This window comes from Mandrillus leucophaeus, unplaced genomic scaffold (genome assembly GCF_000951045.1).
Source record: "Mandrillus leucophaeus isolate KB7577 unplaced genomic scaffold, Mleu.le_1.0 Scaffold156, whole genome shotgun sequence".
Lineage (NCBI taxonomy): Eukaryota > Metazoa > Chordata > Mammalia > Primates > Cercopithecidae > Mandrillus > Mandrillus leucophaeus.
This window is the reverse complement of record NW_012101543.1, coordinates 2046127-2059702: the sequence shown is the minus strand read 5'-3', so window position 1 is coordinate 2059702 and position 13576 is coordinate 2046127. Positions and strand designations below refer to the sequence as shown.

At 37.9% G+C, this 13576-nt stretch overlaps 1 protein-coding gene across 3 annotated transcripts in view; it reads right to left on the bottom strand.

Annotated features, from left to right (window-relative positions):
- Window positions 1–13576, bottom strand: part of PIK3C2G (phosphatidylinositol-4-phosphate 3-kinase, catalytic subunit type 2 gamma) — a 415055-nt gene that overhangs the window by 293549 nt on the left and 107930 nt on the right. For all 3 annotated transcript variants that reach the window (XM_011975453.1, XM_011975454.1, XM_011975455.1), the window contains 2 exons: window positions 11566–11697; window positions 2054–2168 (listed from right to left, as the gene is read on the bottom strand). In XM_011975453.1, the coding sequence (XP_011830843.1) occupies window positions 2054–2168; window positions 11566–11697 (247 nt within the window). The remainder of the gene's footprint in view (window positions 1–2053; window positions 2169–11565; window positions 11698–13576) is intronic.

Genomic DNA, 13576 nt, shown 5'->3' with positions numbered 1-13576 from the left:
AAAAAAAAAAAAAAAAAAAAAACCAAACCAATAACACACACAAAAACCCAAAGCAAAACAAAAGCAAGTGTTCACATATCCAATCTCCTTGTTTTTTAAGGCATTTTCTACAACATTGCTAGAACTACTTTTTATGACTTACTGCCGAGATAATTATGTCCAAACTTGGTACACAATCTAGTATGTGTAGTCTTCTCCACCTATGGTAGAGAAGGTTTTTCACTTTTTTTTACCACTGTTTTCCACTTTTTTACCACTGTTCCTCACATAATTTATTCCTTAATCTTAACTAACTTGCCATATTTTGAAACTGCCAACTCTTTTCTGAATCTGTGTGTTTGCATTGTGCTTTCCTTTATGACTGGATAATCCTTCCCACTGAAACTCGTTAGTGTGAATTTACTCATTCTATAAAGGGCATTCAAATGTCATGTCCTCTGGGTGTCTGTCTGTCCCCAGACTTTTTACATTTCTTTACTTTCCCTCAGCAATATTCATTGCTATTCTCGCTGTCTTAGTGTCCCTACAATGGCTATCCTATCTGTCACATTACATCAGTGTGAGTTGTCAAAGTCGGTCTCTCCAGCTGGATTTCGCATTCCTTGAATTCCTGGCTTAGTATTACGTATTCGCTCCTTTTTGTAAGAGTGTTTACCATAATATTTGGAGCATAGTAGTCATATATGAAACATGAATCAAATGTGATTGAATTGAACCTCTAGCATTTTGCTATTTTTCTCCATTAGTAGAATATGTTTACCGGGTTTGTGATGAGTCTCTCCTCTTTATTCATAGATATACTTATCTTTTTGTTCTTTTAAAACAGAACAAGTGCTAATTGATAAGATATCATGTGTGGAGTGTGTATGATGTTGTGCCAAGACCTAATCTGAATAAGCATTCTTTTTTAACACGTCTACAGATTAGAAGTGGATCTTTAGGTGTCATCTGGTCGAATCTTCCTCCGCAAGAATGTGATGCCATATTTTTATTAGTATTAATTTTTCCTTTCCATGTTAAATATTTTTCTGCGCATCTTTCTCCACTCTATGTCCCAAACCCCTCACCACAAGCCTGGAAACTTAAGAGCCGGGAGACTCTACTAACTTCTTCTAGAGCAGTGATGTCAGCTGAGGAAATCCTTTTCTCAAAGCACATTTGACAATATCTGGAGACAATCTTTGATTGCCAGAACTGAGAAAGTCCCTTAGGCATCCCTAGTGGAAAGAAGGCATCCCTAGTGGAAAGAAGCTAGGGATGGTGCTAAACATCCTGAAATACACAGAACAGCCTCCACAACAAAGAATTTTCTTGTCCAAAATGTCAATACTGGTAAGGCTGAAAATCTCTGTTCTAGAGGATGCTGCCCAGAGAATATTTTCTAATTTTTCCTATACAGATGAAAAGTTCATATTCCATGCATTTCTCTATATGAGACTGTGCATGCCTCACATTTCCAACCAATCTGATGAACTACAACCAGGAACCCATAAGGAGCTGTCAGCACTAAGGACGAAAGCCTGAAGTAATTTACCACCTTTCTTTTATGATCACAAATCACACAGAGTAGAGAGACTTTAAGAAAAAGAAAGGATAATTAGTTTGCAGGTTTTTTTCCTGCTACTCAGTTAATTGCTAGTCATTTTAGAAACATATAACAGAAGAGATTTTAAAGAAATATGACACGAAGCAGAGGCAGGTGTGAGTAGGATACCAAGTTAATAATACATACCAATGACTGTTTTTAGACAATAGAAAGAAAATGAATGCCCATAGTGAGTATACTAATGGCAACACTCCATAGTTCTCCAACATGACCTTGTTGGATGAAGCATGGTTTGAAACTGCCATTATACAAGCTGGGAGAAAAGTGCTTTGAGAGTACTGTCCATAAAATAAAAGCAGTAGAGGTTTCACAAATCCCAGAAGGCTGGAGGTAGAGAAGACTATTAAAATGTGTGATCCTGGAAGAAATTGTTTCTATAATTGACAGCAAACTACTTATCAACCAATACTTGCCATGTATACTTTAATCTTGTAGCCTGGCACTTACCTGCAGGGTCACTGGGGATGGCTGACTTACATCCCACACTCCTGGTGCTATCATTTCTACGGGAGGCTCACTCTGTAATGTCATGCTGAATAGCATAGACCCGAGAATGGATTTTCTGCAAAAGACAACACATACAGACAGACAGGAGTCACTTCATGAGGGAAGTTATAATTATCTGTAAATGTTTTCTTTTGGAATACAAACATAATCCGCTCTTAGAGGGGCTTTATTCGGTTGCTAGAAAAGAAATGAGATAGTCCACCAGCCCAGACACTGATTAACAGTTCATTTCGAATATACCACATGCTTGGCTATTTTCATAAATGCCTACACTTATTTTCCACATGAGAAAATTATTTACCCACAGTGGTTTCTAATGGGTAGCATTTATTTTTAATTGCCATCAGTGGTGATTATAAGGTGGGACTAAGAATTTCAGATTTATATTATTGGAGTTACAACTGCCTTAAATCAATACAGATGTTAACTCTTCAGAACATATTTTGCTCCATGGAGTGACTAAATCCCCTGGGAATCTTTAAAGATATAAGTTCTAAATTTATAGAAAAAAAGATTTAAATTAGCATAGCATATGCTCTGCAGAATAAAAATAGTTGCAGGGCTTCACGGAGGAAACGCTTCCTTACGCATAAATAGAAAGATTATTCATATTCTAAATGTTTAAAAATCAGTGGTAAATTACCATAGTAAATGAGAGTGCATACAGGGAAGGCTTTAAACAGGGAAGAGTTCGTGGTTGGTTTTAACAGCTTCAGTAACATCCAAATCCACAGATCCTTATGTGAATTAAAAAAGAAGTTGTACCTGGCTGTGTATATGAATCAGAATATCAGTAAAATGTTCCAATGATCGTGGAAAACAGTCTTGGATTTTAATATGCCAAATTGAAAGTGCAAAACTGAAAGTCAACAAAATTAAATTTAAGTTTATAAGGAACTTTAATGCCTCAAGTGAGCTTTTCTAAAAGCAATATACAATTCCATCTTGCCGTTTAACAGATCTTATGCAAAACATGAGGAAGAAATTCAACAAATAAAGCTTTCTTTAGACCTTTAGCTTTCTGAAGACTGCTTCTTTTATTATTTTCTCTATTTAAAGATATTGTCAGCACATATCTGCCTAGAGGAGTATAATGTGCTTTATTAAAATGTGGGCAGATGTTTTATATGACTTAAGAATATTCTTCTAGCAGGATGAATTTTGAGTCTTCTTTGTTTCTTTGTTCCATCCCTCCCTTACCTGAAGAAAATCTGTCTTGGTATAACAGTATCGGGGGTCCAGTATTAGTAAGCTATGGATTAGTTTAATAGAGGTAAAGATTAAAAAATTATTATTGTAGTTTTCACCTTTGCCTTTCAGAGCATATGACCTTCACTCCAAATGGCCAAATCTCCAACTGCCTGGGAAAAGTTTTGCATTAGTGTTAGGCAGAATGCAAGAGGAGGAAGAAGCTTGTCCAACACGAAACTTGGAGGTCATATTGTTCTCCACAGCATTTACAGAAAATGTTTCTGTGCATGGGAAAGAGTCAAAAGAGGTGAGGAAGGAGGAGGATGTGCCATATTGGATAGGAGAACATGACAAAAGAAAAGCCCATCACTTTCTTGGAGTTTGGGAGGATGAGAAGTAGAAGGCAGAGAAAGAAGGAGTCGAGTAAGCATGGCGGACACAGGTGTCCCAGTTTGCCTCTCCTCTGCTTTGGCAAGCAGGTGGGGAGAAGTGTGAGATCAGTGAGCAAAACATAATGCTGAAGGCAGAGGAGCTCCTCTTCTCACTCCCTGTTTCAGATCCTGGAAGGCAATCACCTCCTGAGTGGTTCTGCACTGCTTGTGGCATGGCCATTAAACTTGGTGTCCGTGATTAACAAGCAGGAGGAACTCGTGAATTTAGCTTTTCTGGGCCTTCTTTGCTTTCTGTGTAGTTGAGATGGGATCTGGAAATATCTAAAGATTTTCAAGAGGGAGAGTTTCCAGAGTTTCCCTGGTGGGAATAAGGGCTTCTGTAATAAGGGCATCTGATAGGACCATCCAACCTGGGGCCAACTGGGAGTCGTTGGCAAACCTCAGGAGGGTCTATGGTGCCTGTGAGAGCCTGAGTCACCCAGGGCTTTCCAGGAAACCCTGGCCAAGCTGGGGGAGCCCCAGTCATGAGCTGGAGACTTCAGCTGTAACAAGCATCCATCAGCTTAAAAAGGGGCTTTCATTTGGATATCGGAAGTCACCAGGGCAAAGGATCTGTTTTTATGTTTTTTTGTTTTCTCCTTTTCTTATATATCCTTTCCCCCTCTTAGGAAGAGAGCCAGGGTATAAGAAACTTATCTGAGTGACCCAGCATTTTTTAAAAGAGACTGCATATTTCTAAAACGACTAGTTAAAGTTACTGAACTAATACTTTATCATAGATGAAACTTTATTTCTTCTCATTAGTTACAGGGTGGGAGCTCATGAGGAAGAGTGTGATACATGAGTTGCATTATTTATTCACACCTAAGTTGTGGAATGTGTTATATTTGCATCCTTACTATATTTTTATGTCTTGGCTGTGCTATACTCTAAAAATCTGAGTGATCTAAGCTGGTCTGGACAGCGGATGAGGGTTCTCAAGAATTTGATGGTAATTTCTGTGCCTGGATGGAGTCTTGGATGTATTAACAGTCACCATGGCTTTAACCCTGAGGCACATGTGGCAGAGTGAAGTCAGAATATTTGACATAGGTGTGTGTATGGGGCAATGTATCAACAAATGCATGTCTGTTATTCCCAGCTACTTGGGAGGCTGAGGCAGGAGAATTGCTTGATCCTGGGAGGCGGAGGTTGTGGTGAGCCGAGATCGTGCCATTGCAGTCCAGCCTTGGCAACAAGAGTGAAATTCCATCTCAAAAAGGCTAATACAATATTCATCTTAAAGCCATATATATATATATATATAATATTTATAACTTAAAGTCATATATATATATAAATATATAATATTTAACTTAAAGTCATTCAGGGGGAAAAGGAAATAAATGTTTGGCACTATTTTGGAGGTTCTTCATGTGTTTAATATTAGTTAATTTACTTTTTGATAACAAAATTTGCCTGAAAATATTTTTGGATTTTAGTTAATTAGTTAATTTACTTTTTGACAATAAAGTTTGCCTAAAAATATGTTTGTATATTGCAAGCATAATGGAGGAAATACATTTCCAGGGACTTCTTTAAATAGAGAATATAAGGAAGATGAGGAAAATGAGATGTGAAATTGAAATGTGAAAAGATACATCTAAGTGTGTTGTTAGTTTTCAGAAAGAAGATGAAAATGAAAACTTTTATGACTGGGCAAATGGGGACCACTGGCCATTTTTTAAAGTATTACTCCTATGAAAACATTTATTATGTTAGTTAAATTAAACATTTCGAAGGCAGGAGACACAAAAAGAGAGTTTCATATAATGGAAAGAACATTTTCCATTCCTGTGTCAGGACATCTGGAGCCTGTCTTTATTACCTTCCCTTTATTACCTTTTTTGAGCTTTCTGGACAAAATCAATGGTCTTCAGAGTTTACATAGAGCTTTGAGGTTCTGCTGGTAGTTGAGGGTGAACTTCAGAAAGATGGGACGATACCAGTTAGGCTAGGCTATAGGTTTGTAAATTCTTCTAAAAAACACATCCATGGAATCACTCTTATACTTTGAGACTTTTTAATATGATGCCATTAGAAGAAGGACTACACTGCTAAACATAGTATTTCAAAATATTTGTTCTGAAGTATCCTTAAGAATATTTTCAATTTAAATGTATCATAGAAATTCATTGACTAGAAAAGCCAACACAAAATTTGTGACACCAGGAGAACAGATGGGCTGGTTTACCCTCTTTGGGCCCCATTTCCTCAAACAGTAAGGTAAGGTGTTCAAATAAAACAATTATCAATTTTAGCCGTAGTGTTCTATGTGCCCACTGCTGGCATCCTGGAGCCAAAGAATCTGTAGCTGGCAGGACCAAAAGACCTGATGTTATAAAATTCTTTGGGCAGCTGACTTTATTATGTCTAATAGGTTTCATGTGCAAGAGTAGAGCCCAGGCTAGACTGAGCTGGAACCCTGTTGTGTTAGGCTCTTCTTGTGTCACTAAAAAGAAATTCTTGAGATTGAATAATTTAAAAAGAAAAGCCTGATTCTGCATGCTTTACAGGAAGCAAGGTGCTGGCATCTGTTCAGCTTTTGGGGAGGCCTTAGGAAGCTCCCAGTCGTAGTGGAAGGCAAAGAGTGAGCAGGTGTCTCACATGGTGAGAGCAGGAGCAAGCTTTGAAGATGTGCCACACACTGCCAAACAGCCACATCTCGCAAGTACCCACTCACTATCTCAAGGACAGCCACAAGCCATGAAGGACCCACCTCCATTATCCAAACCTCTCTCACCATGTCCTACCTCCAACACTGGAAACTACAATTCAACACAAGATTTGGAGGAAACAACATCCAAACTATATTATTCTGTCCCTGGTTCCTCAAATCTCATGTCCTTCTCACATTCCAAAATAAAATCATGCCTTCTCAATAGTCACCCAAAGTCTTAACTCATTTTAGCATTAACTAAAATGTCTGAAGTCCAAGTTCAAAGTCTCATCTGGAAATCAGTTCTTTCCACTTATGAGTCCATAAAATCAAAACAAGTTACTTACCTCCAAGATAAAATGGGGGTACAGAAATTGGGTAAACATTCTCATTCCAAAAGGGAGAAATTGGCCAAAAGAAAGGAGTTACAGGTCCCATGGAAGTCTGAAACCCAGCAGGGCAGTCATCAAATCTTAATGTTCCAAAATAACCCTTGACTCCATATCCTGCATCCCAAGCACATTGATACAATGGTGGGCTCCCAAGACCTTGGTCAGCTCTGCCCCTGTGGCTTTTCTATGCTGAGTTTGTAAGCTGCTGATGGCTCTACCATTTCAGAGTCTGGAGAACAGTGGCCCACTTCCCACATCTCCACTATGCACTGCCCCAGTAAGGACTCTGTGAGGAATCCAACCCCGTATTTCTCCTCTGTACTTTTTTATTAGAGGTTCTCTGTAAGGGATCTGCCCCTGTAGCAGGCTTTTTCCTGGGCACCCAGGCTTTCCAATATATTCTCTGGAATCTAGCTGGAGGTTGCCAAGCTTCCTTCACTCTTGTACTCTGTGTGCTTGCAGTCTTAACATGTTGTGGAAGCTGCCAAGGATTATAGCTTGCACCTTACAAAGTGGTGGCCCAAGCGGTACCTGGGCCCCTTTGATTTGAGGCTGGAGCCACAGCAACCTGGGTGTGGGGAGCAGTGTTCTGATGCTGCACAGGGCAGCAAGGTCTTGGGCCTAGTCCCAGAAACCATTCTTTCCTCCTAGGCCTCAGGTCTTGTGATGGGTGGTACTGCCTGGAATATCTCTGAAATGCCTTCAAGACATATTTCACATTTTCTTGGCTATTAGCACCTGGCTATTTTTCAGTCACACAAATATGTCTAACAAGTGGTTGCTCCAAGTCCATTTCAACTTCTCTCCTGATAATGTTTTTTCTTTCTCTGCCACATGGTCAAGCAGCAAATTTTCCAAACTTTTACACTCTACTTCCCTTTTAAATACAAATTCCAATTTTAAGTCATTTCTTCATTCCTGAATCTGAGATGAGGCTGTTAGAAGCAGCCAGGCCACCTCTTGGATGGTTTACTGCTTAGAAATTTATCTTGTCAGATACCCTAAATCATCATTCTTAAGTTCAAACTTCCACAGATTCTTAGGGCATGAACACAATCCAACCAAATTCTTTGCTAAGGCATAACAAGAGTGACCTTTGCTTCAGCTCCCAATAAGTTCCTTATTGCCATCTGAGACCTTGTCAGCCTTTACAGAGTCTATATCACTATCAGCATTTTGGCCACAAGTATTTAACTAATCTCTCAGAAATCCCAAACTTTATCTCATCTTCATGTCTTCTGAGTGCTCCAAACTCTTTCAACCTCTGCCTGTTACCCAGTTCTAACACCACAACCACAGATATCTTTATAGCAATACCCTACTCTGGTACCAATTTTCTGGGTTAGGCCATTCTTGCATTGCTGTAAGGAAATGCCTGAGACTGGGCAATTTAAAAGAAGAGAGGTTTAATTGGCTCACAGTTCTCTAGGCTTTACAGGAAGCATGGTGCTGGCATCTGCTGGGCTTCTGGGGAGGCCTCCAGAAGCTTATAATCATGGCAGAAGGCAAAGGAGGAGCAGGTGTCTCACATGGTAAGAGCAGATGGGAGGAGGTGCCGCATACTTCCAAACAACGAGACCTTGTGATTACCTAGTGAATATCTCGAGGACAGGACCAAGTCATGAGATCTGCTCCTATGACCAAAACACCTACCACCAGGACCCACCTCCAACGCTGAGGACCATAATTCAATATGAGATGTAGAGGGGACAATATCTAAATTATATCCCTCTTGTAGGGTAGTGAAGTGTTTACAGAGTGTTCATGGATTAAGGCATGGTACCTAAGAGCAGGAAGGGAGGTGGCTTAAGGTAGTTAAAGCTCAGACCTGCATTCTAGTTCTTGTTCTATTCTAAGTAGTCTGGTGACCAACTGCCAGTTTTTAAATCTTCCTTCATCATAGAGTTCTTTATCTGTAAATGACATATTTGGACTAACTGACGGTCTCCTGGATAGGAGAGAAAAACAATAAGAAATTCTCATCCACAGTTTTTTTTGTTGTTGTTGTTATGATTTTGAAGATATAACTGAAACGATTTGATACAGTAGAGTCAGGGTTGGCTACTCAGGAAATTTTCTAACTAATCTAATTGTTTTGAGGTTAAGATTTATTTTAGACCTTTTTTGAACTTATGAAAAACATCCTAATTTTCCAAGGTTTTAAACTCACCTTGGGAGCTTTGAAAATACTGGTGCTCAGGCCAGGCACAGACCAATTAAATTAGAATCTTTGGGCATGCTTGGGCTTTGGGTTTATTTTTAAATCTCCTCAGAAAATTCTATTGTTTAATTGGGTTGAGAATCTCTGCTGAAGTAGCTTACCACAGTTTAAAAATGCTAAGTAACTATGATACTATTAATTTTGAACTTGAATAGGGGAGGAAGCTCATGGAAATTGCTGAGGTTAGGATAACACTTTCTCACTACATTGTGGCGACATTACAAATGTAGGTGCAGTGGAAGCCTTTCCTGCAAAACACAGGATTATAAAACTTCTGTGGGCCAAATTTACCTTTGGATTTGAGACTTTTAAAAATAGAATTGAAGACAAGTTTGCATGCTTGAAACTGAAGAGGTTTATTTTTATTTTCAGACTTTGTTGATGCAGCCCTAACTGATTTATCTGAGTTTAATCACCATTGGTTTTTCTGAAACCCACTTCTGGAAACCACAAAGAGATAGGAAACCTTTAATTCTGCGTATTTTCAGTTGATATATGTGTTGGAAAAAATAATGACGTAAGCACTCGTTATAGTTCCACATGGCTAGCTATGGGCAATTTGAACTGTAATAAAAGACAGATTCAATACCAAATGTTTATGAGCAGGGATTACCCCATCAAAGGAAATGAAATTAAGTCACCAATTTGCCGTGATCTGGAAATATCTGCATCAAATAAATTGGGTTAGAATCTTTGTAACTTGAAGCAATGAGCAAAGTGGAGTCTTCGCAGTCTCCCAGTTGCCCCATGTGACATATTTCTGGTTTCTTAAAAATATCTGTATTTCCTTAAATTGTCTACCACAGGAGAAAAGCAGATTTTCTGATTTTCAGGAGAAACAGGGCATTTTTCAAAAATGTTTAGAAATCCTTATTGAGTAATTGTTGAAGTGAGTTGTGTTTTTTGATGTCTCATTATCTACAATTTTGACATATCCCCTTAAACCAAATGCCACCTAGGATCAGTCCCAGATGCCATCTCTCACAAATGCTCATCTTCTATGACCACTCACCTATAACGTGCTTACCAATGGTAAGTGACATATGACAAAACAACATAGAGGTGGTATTTTTACTATCATAACCATCTGGAAAAATGCCTTGAAGATTAGTTTTAAAGACAAAAATATTCCTAAATTCTTGTATGTTTAGTGTTTATTGATTGCTGTGTGCAAGTAGTGTGTTACATGATGTGAGAGTAAAATGGACTTAACCTTTTTTTCTTTTTTTCAGTGACTAGCTAGAAATATTCTACAAAAAATGGTAGATCTTACAAATACTGCAGGTGAAACTTTAAGGAAACTCACTCAAGAGAAGGAAGGACACTTGTACAGCTGTTCCTAGTGAGAAAGAAAATAAAGTTCTTAGCATACAAATCATATCTTTGAGATGTCTAACAGCAGTAGGTATTGCTTTTAGGGATAAACTGTTTCTTATAGACCTTGAAATCTTATTTCATTCTTTATCTCCTCTATAGGGACTGTTTTTTTCCCTCAATTCAATTTAGTAAACAAACCTGTACTGATTGCCTATTTATATGAGGTGCTACGTTAGATGATAGATATGACAAAGATAAATACATTCCCTGTCCTCCAGGAACAATGGTATAGAAATGGGCTAAAGCATGAGAACAAACAACAGAGCAACACACACACACACACACACACACACACACACACACACAGAGCTTACATCAGAATTAATCCAACGAAGAAGATTTGAAACATCTATTATGGTTGCTGATAATAATTTTTTATATTGATTAGGTCTGGGAAATAAAAATTAATAACTTAAAAAAATTTGTATCACCATATCTTTCTAAAGCAGCAGAGGGAAAAACATATGTTATAAAAATATTAACATTACAATATATGTGCTGATTTTTTGAAAGTCCCAAATTTTATCATTTGATTCTGAAGCAAGACTAGCCATGTGAAAAATGGTTGATTTTTAAAAAATATTTTTTCCTTAATACCATAGAACATCATGTAATTGATTTTATCAAGTATTCCGAATATTAATATTTTCCAAGACTTATGGTTAAATAAACACTTCATTTTGCAATGATCGTTAGTTCTGAGAGAATATCTGAACTTATAATTGACCTAGTTTTCTGAAAAATATCACCTTAAAGTTACTAAATATTTCTTCTTGACAAGAAAAGGTCAGTAAGTCAGTTACCTTGTATAATTTTACTTTAGCCAGAATTCCATGAATTACATTCTTTCTAAATGACAGTATTAATCCAAATCATTTTGAATTACTAATTCCAAAGAAATCAGTTGGTCAGAAAAGAAAAAGTAATTGAGACTGGTCATGCCTATATCTTTTCATTATAAATGACCCCGCTGACAAGTTCAGCATGAGTCCTGTTTTGAAAGCCATTTCTACAATTTTACTTTTCAGTTCTGCTTTCAGCAGTCATGACTTATATTGAACTATGTCCATTTTAGAATAAAATGTCTTGATTTCCTCATTATGCCATATACTCCCAAATATTTACTTCTAAGAATGTTTTATTGAAATGATAGGCTTATTACTCACAATTGATACACTTACTCTTTTGGAAACAGTGGAAGACAAGTCCAAGCCAGTAAATTTGCATTGTTGGTTGCACAGGCAATCCCAAATAGTTTTACAGTGAGCATGGATTCCCTTGGAAGTGACTTTATTTCAAGGGGAAAATTGATCCTAAGAACAAAAGAAAGAAGTAGCATTACCTACCCAATTGTACTGATATTTTAATGAAAATGTTCTTATACTGTACTGGTCTGGGACAAAGATATTTAACTATTTGAATTGAGGCTGCCTCTTGAAATTTTTTGTTTAATCTGTAAAAATGAAAATTCAACAGAAATATGTAGAATAGTGAGCTTTTGTTAACTGATGAAACTTATTCCTGATCATGTTGACATGTAGGTGTATTTTTAAAAGTTACAATAACTTGAACATTTATTCTTAATCTGTTGCAAGCACAGATGAAAAACAGACTTAGAAAGACACTGTGTTAGGGAGTTGGAGGAGGCAGGAAATAACTCAAAATGATTCTGAAAGATTAAGCTATAATGAGGTGGAGATTTGGAAAAGAATATTCCAGAAAGAGGAAAAAGCACAGACAGGGGCATATATGGATGAACGACTAGGTGTGTCTGATAAATGGTGAACAGTTCATTGTGGCTAGAACAAAAGATGAAGTCAAGTTGACAGGGGAAATTATGGAGGATGTAATTAGAAAGATAAGTGGTTGCCAGAATGCTTAAGAGCTCTACATGCCAGGCAAAAGAATTTGAACTTTTCCCTAAAGTCAAAAATAAATATTTGAAAGAGCCAAAGTGTAGAGAGTTTTTTGTCATTTTAAATGTGGACCATTCTGGATCATGATGAGGTCCTAGGAATTTGTGGGATGGTCACTGAAATGTAACACATATACAGTCTCTGGATATGATAAGGTCAAGACACTCTGAACTCAGATACTGGATGGATTATAGATACTAGCAAATTAAATTGGCTAAGGATAGACACAAGGTTTTTGATGGTGAGAAAAACTCGAGTTTGGGTTGAAGGCATCAATATATATAAGGAAGTGTCCAGAAGGTCATAAATACTACTATAAGACTAGGTGGGGTATACATAGGTGGCATGATTGTTTGAGAAGGGGCTTTTGACAGAAAGTTGAGATTGTGATCTGACATCACTAATAGGGGCAGGGAGACATGTACCTTTCATTCTTTTCTGGAGTCATCTGAATTATATAGAATTATATGATCAGGAAATGAAAGAAATTTTTTTCTTTCAATTTTCTCAGGAGATCAAGAGATGAAAGAAATGTTTTTTTCCTAGGAGCTGAGATGGGGAGATATGTTTACTAGTAGGTGAGAATGCTAAAGAGGAATGAGAAAACTGGAATAAACTTTGGCAGACAAGGCCAGAGTCATGGGAGATAAATCACTGATGAATGGGAAGGATACAGAGGAGACTTGAAGAGTGACTGAGCAGCTTTATGGGATGATACCTGATGGCCATGAGGTGTGAGGGAAATACACAGAATCTACTGGCCTTGTCATTCCTGGTTGAACTATGATGTTAAATTGTTTGAGCAGTAGGTGATTATTAGAGTACCAATGATGACCAAAGCCTATTGTCCAACTGAAAGGTGCTGACTGAGGTTCACCCAGCTGAGGCCTCAGGTAATATTAAGCATCTTCTCACACTAGGAATTGGCTTTCTAATCTGGAGACTGGGGAGCAGTTTTTACCCTGGGTTTCAAATCAAACATTGGTGAGTCCTTTTTTTCAGTGCCTGTACAGCATCCAACCTTGGGGATAAGGAGAAGTTAAGTTAAGTCAATGACCATAATTGAATTTGAGGAAGTACATCTCTCTCTCTTTCTCATGGTGTCCACTGAGATAATCAAATCCAGATCCAGCATGGTCATAGAGCAGTAAGCAGGATGAAAGACAGAAGAGCTATTTTAGAAGTAAAAAGTGGCCGGGCGCGGTGGCTCAAGCCTGTAATCCCAGCACTTTGGGAGGCCGAGACGGGCGGATCACGAGGTCAGGAGATCGAGACC